Source organism: Poecilia formosa, unplaced genomic scaffold, assembly GCF_000485575.1.
Source record: "Poecilia formosa unplaced genomic scaffold, Poecilia_formosa-5.1.2 Scaffold314, whole genome shotgun sequence".
NCBI classification, from domain to species: Eukaryota; Metazoa; Chordata; class Actinopteri; order Cyprinodontiformes; family Poeciliidae; genus Poecilia; species Poecilia formosa.
Genome location: NW_006800253.1, coordinates 287960 through 315204, shown reverse-complemented (window position 1 = coordinate 315204; position 27245 = coordinate 287960). Strand labels below are relative to the sequence as shown.

Here is a 27245-nt window from a genome sequence, read left to right as displayed (position 1 = left end):
CATGTGAATGTGTTATAACAAATTCTGTTTTACGCAAACAGATAAACACACATCAGGTCTGCCAATAACTCACTGTAAAAAAGCTTCAATGAACAACTGCATCACAATTACTTTTTTTTATTTATTTAAAACATTTTATTAAAATTATTTTGGGTTTTAAAGATATGATTTGGTAAAACAACAACTGTAACAGAACAGGTTGCAGTCACATGGTTAAAACAGTCTCGTTTTGAGAAGTTATTCTCTCTTCCACTGATTCATTCAAAGTTAATGAAATCAGTCGATTCAAATTTGTAGGAAATAGCTTTAGAAAAATCTTATTTGTCTTATAATGGAATTCATATTAAAGCTAATATGTTTGGGAACAATCCTAAAATTAACTAAAAGATCAAATATAAAATAGTAAACAAAACTTTTTTTTAAAAATGAAAAACTCTTTGGTCTGTTCTGAATAAATCAGGAATTGTACTTAAACATGGATTAGCACAGCAACTTTCTAGCCGTTGGCCTCCCCCCAAAACAAATCAGAGCCAAATAAAACAGATTTGAAGTAATAAAATGATGGATATGCTTTTGTAACTGGGCTCAGGATGATGATGCGATGGGTCTAAAATGAGCAGGTGCTGTAGAGCGTGACCTTATGGCTGATTTCCTGCAGCAGCTTCTTCACTGCTGCCTCCATCTCAACCAGCTGTTCAGCTTTCAACTCAAGAGTTTGCTGGTTGTCGTCGTACGACTTTTCCAGATCTGAAACAAGAAAACATTTCCTTTCTGTCAGACATCTGTTGTGTTTTCTGGGTAACTCTTAAAATAATAAGCCAAGAAAACAAATGGAATAAATGGAAAATAAATAAGCAGCATTCCAGGACTCAAAGGATTGAGTAACAGGTTGTAATGATAAAGGAAGAACAAGTTTTACAAATTATTTTGTTAAAGATAGCTCTGAAATTTTAGAGAAAAAAAGAATGGTAGATAAATTTATTATTTTTCTGTACATGTTGGTCCAGAACTTGCACCAAATATCTCAGAAACAAAGACTGATTAAAAATATTGACGACAATCTCATATGTCTTTCCAAAATACAAAATGAAGAAATAATATCCCTTCTTTGTAAGAAAATCCTTTACAACCAAGAGATTAGAGAAATCAATAATTCATTTTATTATATATATATACATATACAATAATTTTTCTCAAATTAGTGACCTTTACGTATTCCGCTGTTAAAATTACAGGGATTATTTGTTGCCTAATTAGATCAGTTTTATCAACAAACGTAATATTTTATGTAGAAATCAATTTGGGTTTTGCAACAATCATTCCATCTCTACATGTTTGAAGAAAAATCTGCTGGAATAGACAAGAAACATTTTTTTTTTATATAAATATATTTATAGACTTTAGAAAAAGCTTTTGATACCATTGATGACAGTACTTTGCTGGAAAAGTTCAGTAAATATGCTGTTAGAGGACTGATACATGAATGCTTTTCAGTCAATTAGAAAAATGAAATGTTAGATCTGACTTGTATAAACCGTGGACTATCCCAGGGGTCACTCGTTGGACCAAAACCTTTCATTTTATTCATCAATGATTTTTTTCCCCCCAGTTCTCTTTGCAGATGAACCACTTTTGACAAAACCAAAGAGTAGATTTTCTTTTAATAATAAAGTATAACAGTGTCAAGGTATAGTGAAATATGTTAATATAATTTTTGTGAAATCACCTTTCAGCAGCTGCAATTTGTCGCTGGCTTGTAGCAGCAGCTGTTTGGCCTGGTTTTGCAGCGACTCCGCCCTCTTCTTAGCGTCGGCCACGCCCACTGCTTTCTGATCTATCAGCTGTTCCACTGTGCTATACTTTTGCTTCACCTCCGACTCCAACTCCTACAACATGCACAAGGACGTCAGAACAGCAGAGGCAGAATTACGGAAAAGACTAAACCGTCAGACGGGTGAGCCCACCTTTTTGACCTCCTCTGCGATCCTTCCGATGTCTGCGGCTTCCTGATTGGCCAGCTTGGTTCTCTCAGTAACGTTTGCGGATTTATCGGCGAGCAGCTTCACATCCTGCTCGAGCCTCTGCAGCCTCTGGGTGGCGTTGTACAGCTTTGACTCTGCATCTGCCGTCTCCGTCTCTACCTGAAAACACAATAAGTGCTTTTTTTTTTTTAATCAGATCTGATTTCATGGTTTGATGCGGTGAATATTGACGGCAGCTGCCACTGACGGAGGAGAGCAGCTTGGTGGTGGTCCGGATGTCGGAGGCGGCCTGCTGGATGGCGCTGCTGGCAGCTGTGTGAGCTCTCTGGGCTTCTTCCAGAGCTTGTTTCACTTTCTCTGCAGAGTCCTTCGTATCCGTCGCCTGCTTACTAAACAACAACAGAAAAGTCTATTTAATGTCTATGTGAAACAAATATACCCCGCACATCCTGTTGTGTTTTCACTAAGTTCTCTGAAAAACCTTTAAAGTGGGTCACCTGGCTTGGCGGGCCTGGTCCAGCAGAGTCTCTGCTCTCTGAATGTCATCGGCGCTCTGCTGTAAGATTGCCTCCACGTGTCCCAGCTCTCCCACCTTGTGTCGGATCTCGTCCGTTAGGTTCTGCAGCTGAGCCGGTGTGGTCGGCATCTGCATGGCCAGGACTTCATTTGCCACCAGTTCGATGCTCTCCAGGTCTGCAGCGTCCTCTGAAAAGGCCATGAAAGTTTATATTCGACTGAAGCTTTTTGGTTTTGTCTCCAAGTATCTTGTCTGCCTAAAATGATGTTGCAAGGATGATGTTGAACACCAGGAACACATAGAGATCTTGCTTCAAAGTAGGGGAAACATACGTGTGAGGAAATCTTTGATCTGTTTGATCAAGCTTCGCAGCTCCTCGTTGCTCTGGTCCACCTTGTGTTTGGTTCTGTTGGTCTTCATCAGGACATTCTGGGCGCTGAGCTTCGCCTCATCAGCCTGCATTTTCACCTCCAACACCTGAGGAGAGACTCCAGCTGAAGACAGCCCTCACGGTTCAGCTCAAACCACAAACCAGGACTCCAGAGACCTACCATCTTGGAGAGCTGCTCCACCTCTGCCATGGCGCTGATGATTTCCTGCTCGGCCTCTTGAGTCTTCATCAGGATGCTGTTGGCTGCCGTCACTGCACCGTCACATCCTTCTCCTCCACACTTGGGCTGACCTTCAGGATCTACACAGCCCAGACCTCCGCAGGGCGAAGACCAGCAGGAGTCTTGGCCAGATGATGGACTGCCACAGGTCTGCAAAACGCAGGACATAGAAACAATCAATAAAATGCTAAATCTGGTGAAAGACAAGAACTTTCTGAATAAAATACAGAAATGAGCAGCAGGATTGTAAGGTTTCATTTACATACTATGGAGTTGACCCTACCAAGATCATGGGTCATCTGAAGGAATCAAAAATATGTTAAGAGATCATGTTGCTTTATGCTTGGAAAGGAAATATCCTTGCAATGGGCGTTTCATGAAAACGAGAGCCCTAAGACCTCCAATAGAAAAGCAGCATCTTGGTTGAAGATGCAGTTCAAGATTGTACTGGTTGGCTATGGTGCAACCAGTACAATCCACGGGTCTTAAACCAATAGAAAACTGAAGGTGGGAGGGGATTTGACACATTTTGTTCCTACAACAAAATAAAACTAATGCAGAAGATCTGTGGAGCACCATAGTCCTGGACTACCAGGAGTTAGATGGATTCCATGCAACATATTGGAACCAGGATTTAAACCGCCAATAAAATCAGCTCAGTGGTTCACATTAGAGGTAAATATTCAACCAATTTTCAGTTTAAACTGTGAATGTTGAGTTTGCAAGACATTCATTTGTTTTAAACAGCTTCATATTATTTTTTTCACACTTTCTGTAAAACATTTGATTTATCTTTCCTTATGTTTTTCCTGTAAAATAAAATAGAACTGTTTTTCCAATGCATTTGTTAAGATATAAATAGATATAATATCTTACTTAAAAAAAAACACTGCTTTTATTTGTAACACATAAATCAGACTGTATAATCTGCAGAAGATTTACCTTATAGCTGATCACTGATAGGTCCAAAGTCTCCATCTCTCCTGCCAGGTTGTCCAGCTTCTGAGCATGCTCAGACTGTCTCTCCAGAAACTCCTCCCTGGTTTGGTTCATTTTGTCTTCTGTGAGTTGCCGTAGGGCAGCAGAAGATTCAACTGGGCTGCCGGTGTTGATGGTTGAGGCATTTGCTCGCGCCTCGGCCGCTTGAGATTGCAGGAAGTACTTGGTGACGCTGTCTGTTGCCCCTGGTAACAGAAAGACTTTATATTGTGTAGATCGGAGAGGATCATCATCTCCATGCTTATAACAAAATAACTAAGGCGTTTTTGGTACAAATTATGATGATCAAAAGGAAAAAATTTGGTCTGAAATGCCATTCCCTCACAGAACCAATTTTCTCAAATGTAATCAGTTCAGTGATTGACCTGCAGGGGGAGACAAAGCACATGGATCTGATCCAGTCTAAATATCATTTAATGTTGCAAAAACCTTTTAATCAGGGAGTGACAGCATTTAAAGTTATTTAATTTACCCAGTTCTGATCGACAAACAGATTACCGTCCATTTCTCATAAGTTTTAGTGCTTTAATTTTGAAAAGATTGTGTTCAGCGGCTCTCCACAAGCTTTGAGCTGCGAGTCTTCACCTCTGATGTCGGAGTTCTTGATGAACTCCACTTGGTCCAGCAGCTCCTGGACCGTTCGCTCCAGTTTCTGAGCATCCGACGTCACAGAGTCCAGCTGGGTTTTAATGCCAGAGTCCTGCTCAGCCACCAGATCCAGAGTCTCCTCGGTGTTGTTCATGGTCTGGCTCAAAGCTGCCATCAGGTCGCTGAGACACAAACGGAGACATCAGAGTTCACATCCAGCTGGGACATTTTCACGTCGGGTCCCATCTGACCTACCTGGCCTGTTGCAGCAGGTTTTGGACCTCGGTCAGAGGCTGCGAGGCCGGATCTTGGTCTAAGATGCTCTGGATGTCTGCAGCACTTCTCTCCATGCTCTCTATAGGCTTCCTGTACGGTCCGCTGATTCCACTGGCTTTAATGGAGCTGACTTTGTTGACCAGTCGGTGTGTCTGATTGGTCAGCTGACCGATGACGCTGTCCCACTCTGAGAAACACTGGTGGCACCGATGGCAGTCTGGGAAGGTCCCGTGGAAGCCACGGGCGCAGACGTCGCAGCGAGGCCCGGCCACGCCCTCCACACAAACGCAATGGCCGCTCACTTTGTTGCACTGCGACTCCGAGGTGCCGCGAGGGTCGCAGTCACACGCTGAGGAGACAAACGGCCATGACTTTATTCTGAGAAGCTGAAATCCACAAGTTTCTCACACAACTTCACCCACTTCAAAGTTAAAAGAAGAAGAAAAACCTGGTAACATGAGGACTTGAGCAACACCGGAAGTACGGACCTCTGGTTCCCCAACGTGGATATACGCAAGAGTCAATTAAGAATGGAAAAACTTTGTGCATTTTTCTATTTTTAATATCAGCAATAAATTAAACAAGTAACATTTTAATGAAACAAAACAAACGGGTCTGAAAAAGAGCCACAGTAGTTTGAGTTTGGATGTACCGTTTTTCCCGGAGTGACCAACGGGAAAAACGTCATAATCTTAGGTTATCTAACCTAAGATAATCTCTTAGGTTATCTAACCTAAGAGATTATCTGCATTCCACACCACTGGGACGCCATCCCACAGCACTGTGTGACCACACCCTAATTATTAAATTACAACTCTGCCATGTTTCTTCTTAAAACTTCAATCGTCCAACCCAGTGATTGGTTTTTCTGTATCTGGTTCAAATTAAGAAACAGCTGCTTTCAGATGTAGAAACTAACAGCAACAAACCGGGACTTTTCTGCTCCAAACTACAGTCGGAAACTAAAGACCCAAAAAGTACCGCTGACTCTCACAAAGTCCAAATTTTAGGAGCAGTTTTAATAATATGTCCCTGCGACACTTGTGTCTTCCTGCTGCAGCTATCTTCATGCTTGTAATTCTTCTTTTTCATCCTTGCGTCCTGAAGAACAAGCTTCTTCACTTTCAGCATCGACTCTTTGGTGTGAAAGAGTGACTTATTTGTGCATTTCTGAGTAATGTGGCGGTTCTGATCAATCTGGTCCTGTTTACATGGTGCAAAAATATTTGAAGCTCGTCGAACATCTGGATGTAATCCGACTGCAGCAGCGACGTTCTTTGAGCACAGACATTCCCACGAAGTAGTTTGGGTTTTTTTTGTTGTTTTTTTAATGGGAAATTTAAAATGGGTCTGAACTCTGGGTTCCTGGTTTTGGATTTTGGGGGAAAAGCTCTTGAAGAACTTATAAAGCTGGGGATGTAAGTATTTAACCCCTTGCTGATTTTAGATTAATTTTAATGCACACACAGAATATAAACAATAATTAAGAAAAAAATCCACCATATAAGACTTCATAATTGGTCTGTGTGTCATTGTGTGTCATTTTAATCCACTCCTCTTCAGAGAAACTCTGAATCATGTCTGTTTTTTGGCTGCAGTTTGAATCTTCAGCACTCTTTGCAGATGTTTATCAGACCACAGTCTGGAGATTCACTATATGTTCTTCTTATGCCACACCATTGCTGTCTTAGCAGTGGATCTGAATTTATTGCTATGTTTATGACTCACCCATGTCTCTTATTTACCGTTTTTATCCTAGATTTCACAGAAAACAACATTTGTTTCTCTTCAAAAATTGAAGAACTGAAGAATTTCACCACTGCCTCATATCTCCTCTGGTCATTTAGACGTTCACAGGAAACCTAAGAGATTATCTGCAAATTTTAAATCGACTGAACTATGTGACATGACAAAATAGTCTAATAATCTAAGAGTCTGGACTGTTTATGGCTGCACTTATTTCACTCACATGCAAACTCCTTTTTACCTTGCATAAAAAAGAAAAACAACGAAAAAAAATACATTTTTTCCTCTCAAAAATGATATATACTGCTCAAAAAAATAAAGGGAACATTTCACTTTAATTTTGTGTGTGGCTCCAAATCCAGGCCTCCATTGGTTAATAAATTTGATTTCCATTGATGATTTTTGTGTGATTTTGTTGTCAGCACATTCAACTTTGTACAGCTTTTTGAGCAGTGTATTTCTTTGGTTTGTAGGCGTTAACAACTCAGAAATTCAGCAGCACAGGAAGTATAAAACTAGATGTTCTATAAACAGACTTTTAAAAGCCAGACTGATCCATTTCCAGTGAAACTCACCATGACACTGGACTTCTGGGTCTCCCCAGAACAGCTCTCGGCACTCGTTGCAAGTTCTTCCTCCAAAGCCAGGATGGCAGGAGCACTGACCGCTGATCTGAGGGAAATCAACCGTTTCCATTAATATTCGATCATTTCATCAAGCAGAAGCCGTTTGTGCTGAGAGAACCTTCTGTAAGTGCGATAAAAGTTCACCAGAAGGCTTCTTGTTATTCGTGTTGAAAACCAGAAGTTAACAAACCGACCCTTCAGGACGAGTTGATGGAAACATTTGAGGCTTAGATAAAGTCTGACAACTGAGAACAAAGCTTCAGTCTGAATTTTCCTCAGTGAAGCAGAAAAGCTCTTCACCTCGTTGCAGGTCGTCCCGTACGAATGCTTGGGGTTGCAGTCGCAGCTCTGACAGCCGGCGCCGCTCGCCATGTTCCAGGTGTCGGGTGCACAGCGGTCACAGCGTTGACCAATCACGTTGGGTCTGCAATGACACTGGCCGCTGCTGCGGTCGCAGTGGCAGTCGGTGGAGGACTGGCAGCTGGACTCGTCGCTGCCCAGCTGATTACAGACACACTCTGATCATAAAACAGAATTATAGACAGTTTATCAGCAACTAAACAACGTTTCAGCTCAATTTTTTATTTTTATTTTATGTTATTTTTATTTTTTTTCTACTTTATGTTTTTTATTTTATTTCACTTCTTGGCTTTCTGACTTCTGGCTATAGAGTCGGTTTCCTAATAATAATAATAATAATAATAATAAATCTTATCTGAATGTTGTTTGCAATTTTAATTTAACAAAATACAGCAGCAACAATAACCCTTTGCTTCACATTACACATTTGATATTTTTCATGTTCAACCAGTCCATACTGGACTTTTAACCTATTCGTTTTCAATAGTTCTGTCTCAGTTATACTGGTTTCTCTGTGTTGTGAGGTGGGTAGGAAGTTTTCGCTTTCACTCACTCCTGCAGTCCTGAACCAAGGCGTTGCCGTAGTAACCCAGTTTGCAGTTCTGGCAGGACGGACCCTCGCTGTGGTACAGACAGCGCAGACACTCGCCGGATCTGGCGTCACAGGACTCCGGGTCCAGCATGTCGATGTTGCTGTTGCACTGGCACGGGAGACACTGGCCACCTGCCTCTTCCGGGTTTCCATAGTAACCAGGTGAGCACTGATCACAGCGAGCACCTGCCGGGGACGGGAGGTTTGGTTAACAACCCGACCATCAGCTTCCTTGATCTCTGCAGAGTTTTAAAATGGGTTCAAGATAACATACTGTAATATAAAAATGAACTCTCACAGAGATAAAAACCGAGATTCATCATGTCATTATCCAAGAGAACAAAATCCTATGAAGATCGGAAAATAAATCTCTTCAAGGGCCACAAACGGCCCCCAGCCTGAACTTTGGACACACTTCATCCAAGAAAATCCTCCTCCTCCTGTTGCCGTTTTCTCTTGGAAAAATAAAGCTTGTTTACTTTCATACAGGTAAACAAGTCACTGTACAAAAAGACACAGATAGTCATTTATCTCCAGTCAACTTCTATTTTAGGCGACTCAGGATGATCAAATTGAGTGGGGATTCTTTCACAAGCTTCTCAAAATATATCATCACCTTCTGAACTTAATGTTATATTCAGTTGAATAACTTTGCTTAGTTTATGGAAGTGCAGATGATGTCATGGATTCGAGATTTGTGTTAAATGGAGAAACACCCATTGACAAACATCTGCTTCCTTGTGCAACTGTTTTAGTTTTTATTTCATGTGTCAAGATTTTACACGGAGGTAGAAATGACCAAGGAAATTAATTTAAATAAACCATAAAAAAAACTAAATTCTCAAAAAAAATTATCTGATTGTTTTTGAATTTAGCAAATAGAAATATTTAGTTTGAACTGAACTAAAACAGGTAAGGTTTAATCTGATTTAAATGTATCCATCAATTCATACGGGGTATGTAAACATCTGGTTTCAGTTGTATTTGTTGGTAAAGCTGTGATCAATATTACTCTGGTCCACTTTGCAGGAAAGTCCTTCATCAAAGCAACCTGCCAGAAGCGATGAGATTAGGTCAGACATTCAGACATTTAATCCCCTCTCAGCCTGTGTTTCTGCTGTCAGATGGAAACAAAGAAAGTTGGTGACTCACGCCTCTGTCAGCAGCTGATTTTACCCTGAACATCTTATTTCCTGCTTTAATAACAGACCTGACGTCTCAACACATCCCCCGCTCTCAGAGTTTCCATCGGACTGAATAACAGAGCAGCTTCTCCTCAAATTAAAAGCTTCTCACGTCTGCAGAGACCATAAGTCAGGATCATAAAACAACCCTCAGAGGAACATCTGGAGCTCAGAGCTGCTCCCTCCTCTATAACACAAGTATTGACGGACCTGCTAGAAAGTCATGCATGAAATGCACATAGAAAACAGAGGAGAGGAGCAACGCTGACATAGAAACACACGTTTTAAAGTTCTTGTGACCAATCGGAGGTTCTGCATACAGACTTTGGATTTCATCCTGAACAACCCGCCCAGTGGTCACATGACTTCCCGCCCGGTCTGGAAGCAGTCGCTGGTCAGACTGGGAGGATGTTTATGAATCTCCTGGATGTCAGTGAATGTTTGTGGTGTGTGATGAACCGACCGAGGCCACAAATAAACACAGGGCTCTCACAAACGCACTGCGATGCTTTCAAGCTGCAGCCAGAAAACCAGAGTTCTGGTAGGAAGAACTGGTGAGTTTTGGTTCCCTGGTCCTCCTGGTGACTGTGGCAGGTTCTGGGACTGAGTGCTGGTCTTTATTCTGAAGTGGATCTGCTTTTCCTCCTCAGCTACAGCTGAAACGTTTCTGCTGCTGAACAGATTTGTCTGATAATAACCGGGCTTTGGATTTATGACTTCTGTTCTGAACCAACTGCTAGAAACTTTTTTTGTTTTGTTTTGTCAAAACTATAATAAAATTAATATATTGTTTTGTTGTCTAACGATCTCGGGTTTTGACTGTCCACCTTCAGAAGAACTCCTCTGGACCCTAAAGCTGCAGGAACAGAAGATCTTCATGAAGCTACAGAACATAAAGGAGTATTTTCTCCCAGCAGAAACCATAATAATTTATTTCCTTCTATTAAGTTAAATACTCTTTAAACTAAACTTACATTGGTCATGTTTTAAAATACACTACTATTACAATTTAGCTTCTGTTTTGGTTTAATTGTCTTGCCCTACTTTGTGTTGACATGATATCAAAATTTAATGTATTGGGTTTTTTTTTTTAATTAAACGTGTTTCATTTGCATGAACACTAGAGATGGAAAAATCCATTTTAAGATAACTTTTATACAACTTTGCACAAAAAATAATCACAATATTTCTACAAAAGTGAGCAAATACATTATTAAGTTAATAATCAGTATCAATGTTGGAGCAAATTTTTTAAACTCCCAAATTCAAATTTGTACAAGATGGGAAATGGTATTCAAGAAAAAGAAAAAGATTGGAAAAATGTATCTCTATTTCTCTGGGAATCTTAAGAGTGGTTTTGTTTTCAAGGGAAACAGGTGATGCTTTTTTAATATATATAAAAATGAGCTCAGGTCAATGTTGCAAACTAATTTACTAAGACCCCCTTCAAAAATAAAGCAAACAAAAAAATTTAAAAGCCTTTTTCTAGTCTTATTCCTAGAGCTGGCATTTAAGGGATTAAAATTCAGAGAATTCGTGAATTATTTAGTTTATGTAGTGATGATTGTAGTCATCACTACATATCAATTTCAAATGTGTTTCTTTAAAATGTACAGAAAGAATTTAGTTTTCACACAATATTTCCCGGTTTAGAAGATCATAGATGACGCTGATGTAAAAATATTCAGTTTGGATTTTCCTGACACATTTGGACAAACTTGGAGAAAGTTTTAAGTTCTGTTTGTTTGCTTTGTCAGAGTGAATAAAGTTCCCACCTTTGAATCCTGGGCTGCAAACACACACAACCTGCTCCGAGGTGTCGCTACGGTAACAACTTCCCGCGAACTGCCGCAAACTGTTTGGGCCGTCGGGACACAAACACGGGCGACAGTGGTCACCTGAGCCCAGTACCGGGTCGCCGTAGTAACCATCCAGACACCTGAGCGGGTGGGAAAAGAACCTGTGAGGTTCAGACGGAACCGATCCGAGACCAGATCCTGTCCCTGCGGGTCACCTGGGCGCACCTGTCGCAGCTGTGTCCGGTGGTGTGATCCCTGCAGGCGGTGCAGCGGCCGGTGGCGGCGTCGCAGCTCTCCGTGTGTCCGTTGCAGGAGCAGGGTCGGCAGGTCGGGAAGCCCCAGTGACCCGGCAGGCAGCGGTCGCACTGCCGACCGTAGGCACCGGCGACACAGACGCACTGACCGCTCAGCTGATCGCAGATCGGACTCTGGGACCCCTGAGGGTCGCAGGCACACTCTGCAAAACACAGAACAACATCAGGGACTCCAGCCACACTGCACAAACACAAAATATCACCATTTAGTTTTGGTCTAGATTCCACTGCTACACCAAAAATAATTGTTCTAGCATTAGTTTTGGTCTAGGAATCATCAACTTACAGCAAACTCCTACATTTCACTGAAAAGTATTGTGTAGGTTAGTACATATGTACAAACATACATGTACATGTTGTACTAACATATTAGTGTACCAATATGGTAGTACACTTGAATTAAGACAAAAATAATTTGCAAGTAACTTTTCAAGCAATATATAGGAGCTTGTTTAAGTCAATAATTCCTTAATATTTATTTTAAAAAAAACTACTAGTTTCACTGGAAGATTATTTCACTTATAGCAAGACATCTTTCCTACATAAAAAGTGAATTAATCTGCCAGTACAAATAGCACTTCTTCATCAATATCACGGATTATTGAATTGAAACAAACTCCTATATCTTAGTAAAAAGTTACTTGCAAGTTAGTACACTTGAATTAAGACTAAGCTAAGATATTTGCAGTAGAAACTAGACCAAAAATAATTGGTCTAGCATTATTTTTGGTCTAGTGTATGTTAGCAATACATGTGTCACTAACATATTTATCTCTCACTAAAAAGTTACTTGCAATTACTTCCCATTTTCAGCAATAGGAATCATCAACTTACAGCAAACTCCTACATCTCACTGAAAAGTATTGTGTAGGTTAGTACATGTTGTACTAACATATTAGTGTACCAATATGGCAGTACACTTGAATTAAGACAAAAATAACTTGCAAGTAACTTTTCAAGAGGAGCTTGTTTAAGTCAATAATTCCTTAATATTTATTAAAAAAACTACTAGTTTCACTGGAAGATTATTTCACTTATAGCAAGACATCTTTCCTATATAAAAAGTGAATTAATCTGCCAGTACAAATCGCACTTCTTCATCAATATCACAGATTATTGAATTGAAACAAACTCGTATATCTTACTAAAAAGTTACTTGCAAGTTAGTACACTTGAATTAAGACTAAGCTAAGATATTTGCAGTAGAAACTAGACCAAAAATAATTGGTAACATTTCTGCTTTAGCAGTGCAGAAGTGTGAAACAATCAGATGCTGCACCTTTTACTGCACTTATTGATTATCGCATCATTGATCCGTATCCGACAGGTTGTTTGTTCAAGAAAAGCTGTCTGACCTTTGCAGCCGCTCGGTCCAAACTGAAACGTGGCCGGAGCGCATCTGTCGCAGTTCCTGCCCGCCACGTTGGGTCGACACTGACACTGGCCCCCGCTGGGGTCACACACTGTGCTGAGGGAGCCCTGGGGGTCACACTGGCATTCTGGAGAACGGGAGCCCGACACAAGGGACAACTCAAAACAATAAGTCTGCACATCCCGGGAGAGACGTGAAGAATTTACAAGCTCAGGGGAATTCAAAGAGGAAACGAGTCGAGTCTTGCTGAGGAAGAGAAGCTGGAGGCTGAGTGCTGATGAGAGGCATTTAGGGATCAGCAAAGACAACAGGTCACTGTTAAAGCAGCTGTGAGGGAGGCAGCGGGAGAACAAGAGGTGATGAAATCAGATGCATGTAAAGAGGGAGGAAAGGAGAATCATTGTTAATGGGATCAGTCACATCTTGATGTTTTGAACAATAAAAGTCTTTCTGAAGTTTTTCTTCACTGCAAAACAAAAAAAATCTTTCTTTAGTTTCTAGTGCAAATGTCTTAGTGCACTTGAAATAAGACAAAACTAACTTAAGATTAGCTGTTCAGCGCAATGTAGGAGCTTGTTTTAAGTCAATAACTTCTTAATACTGCTGAAAAAGTACGAGTTAGAAGTAAACTAAACTGTCTTGCATTGCAGCAAGACATTTTTTCAATACTATAATAAAAATTGTCTTGTTCCACTGGATGATTGTTTTAATTATAGCTAGAGCTTTTTCATCAATATTAAGGAATCTTCAACTTAAAGGAAGCTCCGATATCTCACTGAAAAGTAATGTTTTAGGTTAGCTTTGTCTTATTTCAAGTGTATTTCAAGATATTTGCACTAAAAACTAAACCAAAAATGTGTGTTAGGATTTTGTATTTGCATATTTTATTAAATTTTTTACAGCGCTTTCTTGTTGAAAATGTTTTCATGCATCCCTTCCTGGTTTTTACTGAGGTGTGACTGGAATAATCCCCTCTGAATCAGAGCAGAGCTGAAGTCAAACCCTGAGGGGAATTCCTGTCGTCAGCCTGATTGGGCTGGGTCAAAGGTCGGACTCCGGGGTTAAGTAGAGACATTCCTCAGAGTGCCGAGTACCTTTAGCTCCCTGGTGCAACAGGGCAGAGATGCTGAAGATGAAGTTCCTGCAGATGTCAGTCATCGGGGTTTTAATGACACTCTGGCTGTTCTCCAGACATCGATAACGCTGAAACGTTTCCCAGGCACTCGCGTCCCCTCCCACAGAGGAGGTGAATATCTCCAGGTTCTTACAGTGCGGCATCAACACGATCTGAGGGACGGCGAGAAAAACACTGAGCTGGAGGTCCAGAAGACGTGCAGACCTGCAGTCTCAGTCCGGTTAACACGACATGGACTACTGATAAACTCTGAGTAAATGACTCAGTCGGTGAACTATGACCTCAGTGGGTTCTTTGAGTGGAAGAAAGGTCAGAAATGAGAAGGTGAACAGTTTCCTCACCGAGTCGATGAGCGTGTACGGAGAGTGGACTTCGCTGAGGGCCGAGTAGAGCGGCAGACTGAGGCGGATCGTGTAGTTCAGCCCAGATTCAAAACAAACCGCCCTCGGCAGAACCACGTACCTGTGGACGCAGAGTCAGCGTACTCTTCAATCACTCATGACTTTTAATCCCATCTTTAAAAAGAACAACAATAAACCAGAATTTGATGTTTTACTTGACTTGTTTTTTTTTTACGTGGAGTTTCCAAAGTTAGCCAAATCCAGCCCTGAATGCTAGAGTTCAAGATCTCCTGGTCTTTATGACTGGTTTCCTTTGAATGCTCCATTTTGTTCACTCACTCACCGCGAGCTGGGATGAAGGGAGATCATTTGGTTGTCGTCGTCTGGCACCGTGTTGACGCAGCGGCTGTCAGCTGTAATTGGTCCAGGCCTCATTACCATCATCAGAACCTCCTCCCATTGGTCAGGCAGCTGCAGAAGATCACCACAGCAAAGTGAAACGGTGTCTTCCTGACTGACGACACATCCCAAGGGTTTCCAGCTTTTCCTGGTTTGAGGTATCAAACCGACAGGTTGAGTCCCACCTGAGGCTCGTAGCGGATAAGAATGTCGTACTCCATGGAATGAGGGATGTTGTCCACAGAGAAATCCAGGAAGGCCCCTTCAGGGACGTTGACCAGGCCGACGCCTGTCCAGGTGGGACTGCGGTCATGAGGGTGGGGTCTTGGCACCATCGTCACTCCCTATAGACACACAGAGGAAAACGAGTTAGAGAAACAGTTCTGTTTTCATTCCATGTTTATTGCTTCAGAAATTAAAATGTCTCAGTTTAAAGATCCTGTAACAAAAACAACCAACAAGAATTTACCGCATTTTTTTTTTCATCCTGCTTTCTGCTGCAAATGCTTTGCTTTCTTTTTAGGAATTAACTTTAAAGTAGGTGTTAGAACTCTAGAAAGTTTTTTTCTTAAATGTTTAACCTTTTTTTTTTTTATTTCCCAGAGGTGACGTAGGATTCAAGCTCCTTCGTCACATGAAAAGGTCAGAGGTTAAACTCACAGGTCCAAACTTGGCGTCTTCAGCCTCGTAGGTGTAGTGATCCAGAGCAACAAAGTAGAACCCGGACTCCACCTGATCGCAGCGACGGCCAAACATGTGATCCCTGCAGACACACTGACCGCTCACCTGATCGCACCTGCAGACAGGAAGTCAGTCACACACAACCATGCAAACTGATTCATCGCAACAAAAACCTGCTTGTTTCCATCAGGGAGGCTGATTTATTTCAGCAATTTTATCTCCTTCTTGATGGTTGAACTGTTCAAACATTTGGTGCGTGATCCCGTCTCATCAGTTCAGCCATGATGACCAGTCACACTCGTATGGACATCCTACAACACCCAGCAGTTTGGGGTTTTTTTTGTTTGTTTTTTAGTAAATTTGAACTTAAAGATATGAGCTATTAATTTTGAAAACACTGAGAAATTTAAGTTATAAAAACAAAGTAAAAAACTGAATAGGTTTTATTAACAGCATTGATTTCTGGTGAGATTCCTATTGATTTCCTCTTAAAATGGCTAAACTTGCACATTGTTACCCTGAATTTTACTCAGTTTAAGCCTCAGGAACGCAGCTTGATGCTCCCAATTGTTTATTTTAATGATTTCTTTTATTCCGCCCCAAGGGCCCTTAATTGAAAAGCCGCCGGGCCAAGCCTCAAACAAACAAGTGGTCCAACGGAAAAAAAACCGCAATTTAAAACAGCTGCCACTATGCACAGGTCATCCAAAATGTCTGACCTTAAGGCAAGATGCTACAAGAAGTTTAATAAGACGCAAAATATGTCACCGATCAGCAGAGTCTTACTGTTGTTGATGTGTCCGTATAATCAGAAAATGAACTAGTTTTACCTCCGTGGGAGATATGAAAAGAGAAAAACATGAAAGTCTATGTAAGGTTTGTCAGGGAGAACTTGGACTGAAAGTGAGGAATGAGACAAAGATTTCTGAGGCTGATATCAGAGTTTAGTGAAAGCCTAGAAAAAGTGTGTTAGCTAAAGAGACACAAAGTGTCTGCAGACTGTTTTTCTTCTTTGCTGATATTGTTTGCGTAATGAGTAAAAGAAGGTACATTTTGGTGTTTAAGAGCAATAAAACCCTCTCTTTGCAGGGATTAAAATTGAGCCTTTCTTTAAGAACTGATATTTAATTTTCGCCTGAATGTGAAGTATTATCCACTTAAACCACATGATACAATGAATGGTGTTTACAGATCAAGCAGAACTTCTGCTGCAGCGTTAAACCTGAAGGTTGGCACCCAGAAAATCTGTCTTTATGAAATAAAAACTCTTCCACCCTTCCTATTTTCTAGAGTCAATAATTGGTGCGGGTGTAATAAAATGGACTCACCGGTTGTGGACGGCACCTCCCAGGTCGCAGTCGCAGGGTCTGCAGCCGTCCATGTCGTTACTGAGTCCCCAGTGTTCATCCTGCAGACCCAGCAGTACGCCCAGTTACACATCCTCCAGTGTCTCTGACTGAAACTTCCCCCGTTTTATTTCAGATCGTGTCTCTCTGGCGTTAGTTCGCCACCTCTGAGGACCGCGATCCGACTGTTGGATGAGTGCAGAGTAACCGGAGTATTTTCCTCACCACACACTGGTCGCAGTCCCGCCCGATCACCAGACGTTTGCAGAAACAGCTTCCTGTTTCGCTGTCGCACGGGTTTCCTCCCGGAGCCGTTCCCAGGGGACTGCAGGTACACGCTGCAACCATCACAACTCATCAGTCCCAGTCTACATCCTAAATGTATCCAGTAGCGCCTGCTTCTGTCTAGGTTTGAAATACAGGACTTAAGAATTATGTTTTGTTCCCCAGACTCCCGATTATCTCTCCTGCAGTCTTTTGTTGTTCTGTGGAGATTTCGCCGATGCTCCAACATCCTTAATTATTCACAAGTATATTCCTAAGATCACCGATTTTTGATGTTTCAGAGAAAGTCCTTGTTGATGGAAAGCAGCAACAAACCATGAGATGACCAACACCGTGCTTAGCACATGTAGCCATTTCTTTTGTTTCATTCACTTCAGTCTCTGTTTCCTGATATATTCCAGGGAGAAATTGATCACTGACTTAAAGAGTCCACAGCCCTATGCAAAACTCATTAAAACCATGCCTCTGTGTGTTGGTGCATTAGGGTGTAAATAAACCCATGGCAGGTTCCTTCTACAGATCCAACCCCCCTGCATCTCCTGTCTGTTTATTACTGTATGTTGAGACAAAGTGAGGAAACGTCTGTAAAAGTCAGAAGAAGTGAGAATCTATCTTTTCCCCCCCAAGCGGATCTGCTTTCACACCGATTCATTTATGTTCAGCGAGTCACATAGATCATAGATGATCTGACTGATATCTGCAGCTACGCCTCCTGACCAGAAAAACTCCTCACTGCGTCACTCCTGCATCCATCAAAGGGGAGAAATGTACGTTAGTTTGGGAACGCCACATTGGAAGTCTTTGCGCCTCATTTAAGCAAACACTCCAACCTTCTCTGGAGCGTGGCGTATTTCTGAATGGTGTCTGTTCTCCCAATATGGGCGACATGATGTGGGATATTTCAGAGGAAAACAAAACAAAGAGAAGAACCCACATTGTTTTGGTAGATGCATTAGAAAATAAAGATCTGATCTAAAACTCTTTAGATCACTGCACATGTATGGCAGGAATAAAAATCTAAAATATTGGTACTGTAAACCACTTACATTCATCCAAGCATTAAAATTTCAGACACAAGTTCATGCTATGTTATCTTGTTCATTTATTTCCCCCCTTAGTGTGGGACAATAAAGGATATTTCTATTTCTATGTTTGTGTTTTTATCAGAAAACTATTTAGGACAGCATCTTTCACACAGGCAACATTTAGACTAAAACTCCTCCAACAGGATTTTATTTTAACTTCATTGGTAATGAAGACTTTCTAAAAGATAAATGGACATTATTCTGCAGATAAATAACCTCGTTCATTTATTCTGCATGAAGGCCTTTACGGGTGTTGGGGATCCTTTGGTTGCTTTATCAAAAATTTCCATTGGTATCAAAGCCATTGTTTGAACTTGCTAATTCTTGTAGGATCGCAGAGAGGCAGGGTTACCTGCACAGGTCACCAAGCCAACACACAGAACAAATATCCATGCACAAATTCATGAGGAAAATGGAGAGTTAAGGTAGCAGACTTGTTTTTCGCCTGTGGGAGGAAGCTGGAGTCCCTTACATGTACAAGGAAAACATGCAAACTCCATGCAGAAAGATTTCCACAGCCTCTAGGAAATTACACGTCCTCTTGTTCTGACGCTTGTTACCTCGGATTTTACTCTTCGGACCCAAAAGGAGAATGTTTACACCAATCAGTTCCCTGTTTCAATATCAAGCATCTCAAGTCAGTCCAGCCTGATGACATGTGAATGATTTATCAGTGAGTCTGTTCTGTCTGTGAGGATCTCCGAGAAACGATCAATGCGCTCAGCCTTCATGTGAGTGTTTCATACCTTTACAGCCTTCCGGTTCGTCGCTGAGCCCGTAGTACGCCGGTTTGCAGTGTTCGCAACGTTCCCCCTCCACATTGACTTTGCACCGGCACTGACCGGCAATCAGACCGACTCGGACATCCGTCAATCCGTCGCATATTCCTCCGTTCAGGGAGCCCACAGGGTCGCAGTTACAGGCTGCAGACAAACAAATCGCAGCGAACCAGTTAACATCAGCGGCGCAGAACTCTAGCTTCATGTCAACAAGAGGGGAAACCTTCTGTTGACATGGAAAAATGTTAAAAACTAAATCTCTGGATGTTTTTCCATGTGTCTCAGTGTGATCACCAGGACGTCAGGTTGTAGACGTGGACGATTAAAAGTGTGATTCTGTTGTTTGAGCAAAGGTGAGAAGATGATCTGTGAGGCAGGTCTGAGCCTGGATGAAACCACATCAAAGGCCTCCAACATGAAAACATTCCTAAATGTTTGGTCTTAAATTCATCCTTTCATCTCCCTTCATGAAAACGTCTGAGTGTCTGAAATCTGATCAGGACTCGGGACTTTAGCGGAGAATATAATACCATGTTATAAAGACAAAAGAGCATTTGAAATGAAAAGCACAGAAACTGTAAGCCCCGCTGAGATTTGTGGCTCTTAGAGGATCCTGGTTCTTTCTAAAGTCAGAACTCTGCACCGACTCAGAGTCTTCAGGAAACAGCTGGACTCTGGTGTCATTTCAAAACCTTCATGGGTTTAGATTTGAATGAAAACAGGTAGACTCACGCTGGCAGATGTTTGGGTCTCTGAGGTCCTTCTCCGGATGTTGATAATAGAACGGTTTGCACTGCTCACAGTTGTGTCCGGTCGTGTTGTGCCGACAGTCTTCGCAAACTCCTCCGCTGACGTTTCCAGAGGCCATGAACACGGCCGTGTCGAAGTGGCACGAATCCGAGTGCTGGTTACAATTACACTCTGAAGAGCAAAGAAGAAGAACAGGAAGGAGCTTTCATCACCAATCTGATGTCAAACTCAGTTTCATTTTGGGCCATATAAAAAATCTGAATGCTCTTAAAGGGCCAGAGTGTATTTATAAAACCCATTTAGCTGCTAAAGTGTTAGTAAGTAGCAGTCCCTCCAGGACTTTGTGATTGCTTTTTGAGCTTTTTGTAATCAAAATAACAGCTTTTGTGGTGCTAATTCAGAAATACTTAGAAAAAATGCAGTAACATGTGGCAATCTGTTGATTTTGAGGACTTGTGAAAAACTGGAGGGACTTACTGATGTAATTCAAAGTCTAGAGGGCCACATAAAAAAGTACGGCGGGCCAGAATTGGCCCCCGGGCCTTGGGTTTGACACATGTGCCATAGAAGCTGTTTCAGATTAGATTTATCCGATTATTAGCCATTTCGATTTTATTAAGACAGTAAAGAGATGATGTGATTCTGACCACTGGCAGAATCATAAACTTACATCTTAATTATCATCAGAACCCAATAAAGAATGAATGTGTGGCTCAATGTGGACCAGCAGTGACACATCAGTGAAGCTACTTTGGATCACTGGAGATCTACATGGGCATTATTGGACCACTTTAAAGCTACAGAGACTGTATTGGTTTAGACAAATGGAAATGTCTTACACAAAAGTGGATTCTTCTGGACCAGTTTACAGCCATGCAGGCCATTCTGCACCAGTATGGAACCATGAGGACTCACTTTTGCAGGCATTGGTGTTGCGCCCCTCGGCTGGTCTCCAGGGCAGATCGTGGTAAAAGTCTTCGCACTGTTCACAGTTCAGTCCTTTAGTGTTGTGATTGCACATACAGTGACCATGAACCTAAAAGACATAAGATGGATAATTAATAATCATTACATACTCAAAGAGAATTGAAACTGAATTGAACTGTGAGCTGAGAGATTCTGTGGAGGCAAAAACCAGAGGACTCACCATGCCCTCCATGGTCTGGCCTGCTCCCTCGACAGGGGCGCATTCAGACGCATGTCCGTAACAGAAGCAGTTTCCTCTGACCACCATGTCATAGATGGCGTAGTAATACTTCTCCTTGATTTCCATCCGAGAGTCCAGCAGGTTGTCTCCGAGTGTGTGCAGCTTGGTGAACTTAACCCGCAGGTTGGTGATCTTCAACAAGTCTGAACAAAGAGGCAATAATCACAGATCAATAACCTTTTGCTAACCGAGACTCCGGTTAAACTGTCTGATTCAAGGAGACACACTCTGGATCCGTGGACTGTAAGGATCTTCAATACGAAATGCTGGGTCCAGGACTCTGTAAATCACCTAAAAGAAGAACAATTAACAATCAATCTAACAACCAAACTGCACCAAAAGGTCACAGTAACGGATCATCATGCAAGAACACTGAAATTCCCCTACAGTTGCCTCCAAATGCTTTCAGGAGCTACAGTACCTCGCCTTCAGTGGATGGCTCGATGTCCGAGTAACGAGAGTCACAGATGACATCATCAACCTTCTTCATTGGACCATGGGAAACTGATGGAAAGGACGACTCGCAATCGTAGGCAAAGTAGCGGTAAACCTGCCAGGTCTTTCCGTAGTCTGCTGATCGCTCAATGACCATGGCAGCTGGTCGAAACGTCTGACAAAGAGAACAGGTAAAGATGACACGTCCAAAACTCATCTGACTGCCTAAATAAGCTCAATGATGAGCTCATGCTGGAATGGCCATGTTTCAACTTATTGTTGGTTCAAGAAATCAGCAGGAAGACGCTGAAGTCTAATTACTTATAAAAGAGAATCGGGTTGAAGCATAAAGATCTGGACCATTTTTATGGTTCGTCAAAGGTTCTGACCATTTGCTCTACCACACCAGCATCAACACTTAAACTCTGCTTCATCAAATCAGATGGACTCTGTCTCCACCTCCTGCTGGATGGCACCCGGGTTGGGCTCAGCACCCAGTTTCTCAGAATTTCTGATTTCTATCTCCAGTAACTCAGACTGCCAGAAAGCCTCTGGTGTGTGAGGAGCTCACCTTGAAGGTCATAATGAGGTGAGTGAAGTGAAACTCGGCTTCAAGGTTCAGCTGGACGGTGACATTCTCCAGACCTGAAGAGCCACAAATAAAAATCAGTTTGTATGAAACAACCAACCTCAAATGTTGAGTGATCGTCAATAACCCCAACATGGTTACTGATACACCATGTTGGTGTATCAGTAACCATGATACACCAACATGGTGTATCATGTTGGTGTGAGACTCAAACGGGCTTCAACATTCTTGTTGAAGTGTGACAACAAGAATGTTGTCACACTTCAGTGACAACATTCTTGCTTTTCATGCAATAAAAAAGCAAGGGTTGTTGATGAAACATTATAGATACAGAATGCTACAGGAGGCCAATAAAGTTCTTGAAGAACAGGAGTGGCATGAATAGTGGATCGAGTTTTGGTAGCGATACAGGCCACAGAATTCTGGACCCACTGAGGTTAATATATTTGAGAGAGAATGCCACCAAGATTAAATTTGTAGTATGAGGAAGTGATGGTGGAGTGAATGAATATGGGAAAGCAGCTAGGTGTTAGCAAAAGACGAACATGATTTAAGCAGACTGTTATTTATATGAGCTGTGTACGAAAAAAAGCAATGTCTAGAATGACTCAAAAGGACTTATGGTGGAACTGTCAATACTGAAATCCTACCAAATGTCTTAGCAAAGTGGTCACAGGACATTTAAAGATACTCAGAAAAAGGGGTAGATTGGAGGGAAGAGCTGGTTGATATATCAGGGAGAAGTTATATTGAAATTACAGAAAACATTATCAAGAGAAATCAGTTGTATGGTGAACATAAGGAGACCTAGGATACAACATAGAGGTTAGTTAGTGGCCCATAATAATGTGAACTTAAAAGGTTTTGATCTAAATATGTAAAAAGCCATGGAGATAAGTTTCAAACATTGTTAAGTTGACGAGATTCAGAACAGATAATGATCTAGAACCAGCTGCACTGAGGATGTTGTTTCAGATCCTGTTCCTGTACGACGATGGGGATGGAAACCAGACTGAAATTCTCCTCAAGAGAGTGTTATTGATAAATGGGAGGGAATCAAATAGGCAATTTTTTTCAAGGACTCTGCCAATTAATGGTTTGTTAGTGAAGCTCAATAACAATAAATATTCCCTTAAGTTCCTAACGGATTCTTTTCAGAGGTTGGTCCTGAAAATTAAAAGCCTATTAAAGACCTAAACACAATGAAACAAAAGCAGATTGATTCACTATTTGTTAGACTGTCCCTAGTGGCATCACTGTGGTATTACAGGCGATGATTAATTTGTAAAGCATCAATCCTGAGCAGCTGCAGAAACACGCCTTGACCTCCACCTGTGAGGTTGAAACCCGGTTCAGACGTTCATATCTTCTGTTTGAATGGCAGAACAACACAAATGAATCGTTACCGTTCTCGGACTGCCACCAGGTCTTCAGCCTGTTGGGGCCAAATGTGGTGACGACATTTTCAATTCGGTGGCTGTGATTGTGATTGGCCAGCTCATCGTCATATGGTGCTGCTGAGTCACACACAAAGCACTTCTTCTCCTCCTGGTTAAAAAAAACAGAGGGGGAGGGCAAAGAGTTAACAGGGAGTTAAATTCCTCGGATTCCTCTCTGCTGGTGGTCAGTGGAGATAAAACTCTTCAAGCAAAGATTCCTGAGAACAAACTAAACCTTCAGCAACACCTTCAAGCTGGGAGGTTTCTACATGAGCCACTGTTTTACCTCAATTGTTGGAATAAGACTTTCCTGATCTGAGGTTTATCGTCTTCGCTCAAAGAGCTTTTCCATCACAAACATTCTGAAAAGTGCATCAGAGGCAACACGGGGTTCAGTGCTTTGCTCAAAAACGCAGAAAAAGACCTCAAACACATCCTAAGCCACAGCTGCTGCTTATATTTTCTTTGTCCTTTGAACCTTCTGACACCAACTGAGAATCTAAAACTCAAAACTAACATATCAGGTTCAAACAGTTTACGCAATCAGACCCGAAACCAACAACAGGGTTAGTATGAAGACTTTATGCTGACAAACAAAAAAAGTCCCAGAAAGGTTTGGTTTCATATCAGATTGGATGGAGAGTGTTGGACCTTTTCGCTGTTCTGTTTGTTGAAACATCTGGATAAACATCTGCCCGCAGCCAGACTCTCGGCCTCCTTATAGGGAGATCGTTTTACACAGGAAACACCACAGACTGCAACACAGACACACACAGTTTAACCAAACACACAGAGCGTCCATCCCAGGGACAGGCGGGAAGTCTGCAGGAGGTCAGAAACCGAAGGTTGTTTCCCAAGAGACTCAAACGGGCTGGTGAGAGAGGCTCCTTTACCGACTTTAGAGCCTCAAAACTTTCAAAGAAGCTCATTCATTCATTTTCAAACTAAGAAGCTTATAGAAATCCTTAGTAGCTTAGTTAAAACTTTAACCTGGACCATAAATGTTCATTTTTAGGCTGGCCTAACACCTGGTTTATACTCGTTATTTCTGTCCACACACATGTCCATCTTTGTGAAAGTCAAGTTTTGCTCCACTATGACAAAGGGCAACAAGACTGAAGGTCACGACGCAGAGCAGATTTCGTCATAGTGCGAGGCTGAATGAGGCCGGATGGTGTGACAAAGGATACTGGTGTTACTGTACTGGTCCTGATGTTGGAACATCAGATCAACAGAGCGGCACCTAAACTCATCGACCTTGAAGGAACAACTCCATTTGGGCAAATTAAGTATCAAACTTGTCTTTTACCTGCAAGTGGCTGACGATGCAGAACGGTTCTGGACGCTTCAGTCCGCAGGTAGAGGTGGACAGCAGCTGGTGAGCTCGGCCAATCAGAAGATCCCCTGTCGCTGGGTAGCAGCTGCCTTCAGTGCAAACATCGCTAAACTCTGGGAGGCTGAGGTCATCTGGGGCCCCGCCCAGTGAGTCTCCGCCCTCCTGAGCGCAGGTGAGGACCTGCAGAGCTGAGAGAACGAGCCACAATTACATTCAGACAGGCTCTTTCAAGCAGATGAGCGTCTGAAGACGAGGAGCGGACACTACTCAGCAGGATGAAGGTGGATGCAGCTGGCTACCACAATTACATCCACTGACCTTCTAACATGCTCTGAGTTTAAATTAGTCAATAGAAATCTAACACCTAAAATTACTGGAGAAGAGGCGAGACGCGTCTGAGTTTCAGACAGCATCATAAGGTTCTGCTCCATCAGACTGATCTCAGGTCAGACTTACAGTATTTATGAATTTCTCTAAATTGTTGAGTTGAATATTTAAAAGACCAAGCAGAGACAAGAGCTGAATAAAATTTAAGTTTGCTCCATCAAAATTTTCTGAGATCAGATTTATGTATAATCTCTTTTCAACCAGACGGATCTCTCTATTCACACCCTGGTTTTCCTCCATTAGACTGACCCCAGGTCAGATTTAGAGTAGAAATATAGTTGTTTGTTCCACAGTGGGGAAAATTCAGTCAGCAGCATGTATAAACATATACATTAATAGTCAATTTAATGTCAATGTCAAATTTATTCATATAGCACTTTAAAACAGGGTTAAAACTGCACCAAAGTGCAATACAAAAATGATGATAAAATAAGTTGATGAAAAGAAAAAGAAGAATAATACAAGAAAAAATATGCATAATGTTAAAATAATAAAACATACAAAGAACTGAGTAGGGTAATTAAAAATTATGCATATTTGTGCATAAAAGCTGTGAAAATAACTCCACTTAAAAAGCTGAAGTTTGTTGGGAGCTGAGCTGATTTAAACATTTAATAATTTTTTGCTCTTCTAATCTCAGACCAGTGTTTCAACCTGAGCAGATTAATTGATCTAAACTCAGCCGACAGAGGAAAAAGTTTCTTCAGCGTTTTTCAGCACTCTCTAAAGATTTGTGTCCACGCTCTCTGAAGTTTCATTTTAAAGCCACTTAATTTTTTTCTTTGTCCCTGATTGAAAACAGCTGTGTCAGGATTCACCTTGTTCCGGTTCGGAACCAGTCCGAGCCCGTTCCAGAAAACTCTTTGTTTTTTTTTTCCCATGGAGTTTTTAATATGTTTGAAACTGAAAGTTGAAGAAAATTGAAGTTTCCAAGCTGCAGCTGATCTCAGGTCAGATCACCGGCACTGAGTTCTAGGGCTTGTCTGGGAAAAAACCTCTGCAGAACCGAGTCACATTTACTCACCGAGCAGCACCGCGAGCCGCAGATGCAACATGATCCACAACCAGAACCGCCGATGAAAACCTCCAGACACCGGGACCAGGACTTGTGAGACCCCAGCAGACCTTCTGAGGATCCTGTGGGGCTCCCAGAACCCCACTACCAGACCCCCGGCAGCCTCCGCGGAGCTCCGCCTCCCGAGAGCCACCCACCCCCACTTCCGGCCGGCCCAGATTAAAACCACTCGAACAGAATTGGTAGAACGAACGTAAAGCCGTCCAGAACCAGAACAGCACTCAGATTTAAAAGGTAAAACTTGAAGAGGAATAAAGAAAAAAATCCGGACTGAGCTCTGGAGCCATCAAAACGGCAGCTGATCTGAAGTCGGCAGAACATTTTTGTCAAAGAAAATAAATGAAGAGTTCAAAATGAGAACGTTCACAGATTCCCGGATCAGTTTCATGCTGAAAATGTTCAGCCTGAAGAGCCTAGATCACCTTGATATTTTCACTGCTGATCATTTGTTACTGATTAATGCTGATATATTGATTTCCCTGTCTAAAACAAAGTTTGACTCTTAACCCCCGCTAGAAAAAACACACACCCCTCTGGAGGACCAGAGACAAAGACATTCCTGAGCCCCTTCCTTCCCCCTTTGATGAAGCTCACCTGCAACAACAAGGACGTTGTATGTGTGTGTGAGTGTGTGTGGGCTTTATGTTACCTGCTTAGGATCTCTTCTGGTGCTCTCACCCATTTTCTGATGTCTGGTAAGGCCATATGGGACCCAAACCCAGTCCCGATTCAGCAGAACCACAGGTAGCTTCAGGGCGCAAGTTGAGGGTTAGAGTTATGAGTGTATTCTGGCTATACTGACCTGCTAAGTGCTTGGTGCAATTGGGAGTTACTAAAAAAGTCATATAAAGTCTTAACTTGGTTAAAAATATAAAGTGCTTGTATGTGTGTGATGTCAGCAGGCTGCCACATGCTCAGTGACAAAGCACTGCAGTCACACTGAGTTGTTCTGCTGGGGGTTCTTTCTCCCTTCGTCTCTCCTTCAGGTGTTTACTGTAAACTTCCTGTTA

At 41.9% G+C, this 27245-nt stretch overlaps 1 protein-coding gene across 1 annotated transcript; it reads right to left on the bottom strand.

Moving 5' to 3' along the window:
• Positions 1-97: 97 nt before the first annotated feature.
• On the bottom strand, positions 98-26945 carry lamb1a (laminin, beta 1a). The gene is made up of 33 exons (XM_007573031.2): positions 26185-26945; positions 24747-24961; positions 23405-23546; positions 21981-22054; positions 21396-21584; positions 21202-21265; positions 20915-21117; positions 20683-20803; positions 19750-19938; positions 18985-19161; positions 17094-17206; positions 16851-16930; positions 15502-15637; positions 15027-15185; positions 14786-14913; positions 14443-14563; positions 14061-14253; positions 12950-13093; positions 11506-11737; positions 11257-11420; positions 8259-8483; positions 7646-7863; positions 7295-7391; positions 4953-5322; positions 4695-4879; positions 4053-4294; positions 3051-3260; positions 2832-2976; positions 2480-2687; positions 2230-2371; positions 1965-2141; positions 1727-1886; positions 98-747 (listed from the first exon to the last, which is right to left on the bottom strand). The coding sequence occupies exons 1-33, from the start codon at positions 26213-26215 to the stop codon at positions 608-610; spliced, it is 5394 nt and encodes a 1797-aa protein (XP_007573093.1). The 5' UTR covers positions 26216-26945; the 3' UTR covers positions 98-607.
• Between the last annotated feature and the right edge of the window lie 300 nt (positions 26946-27245).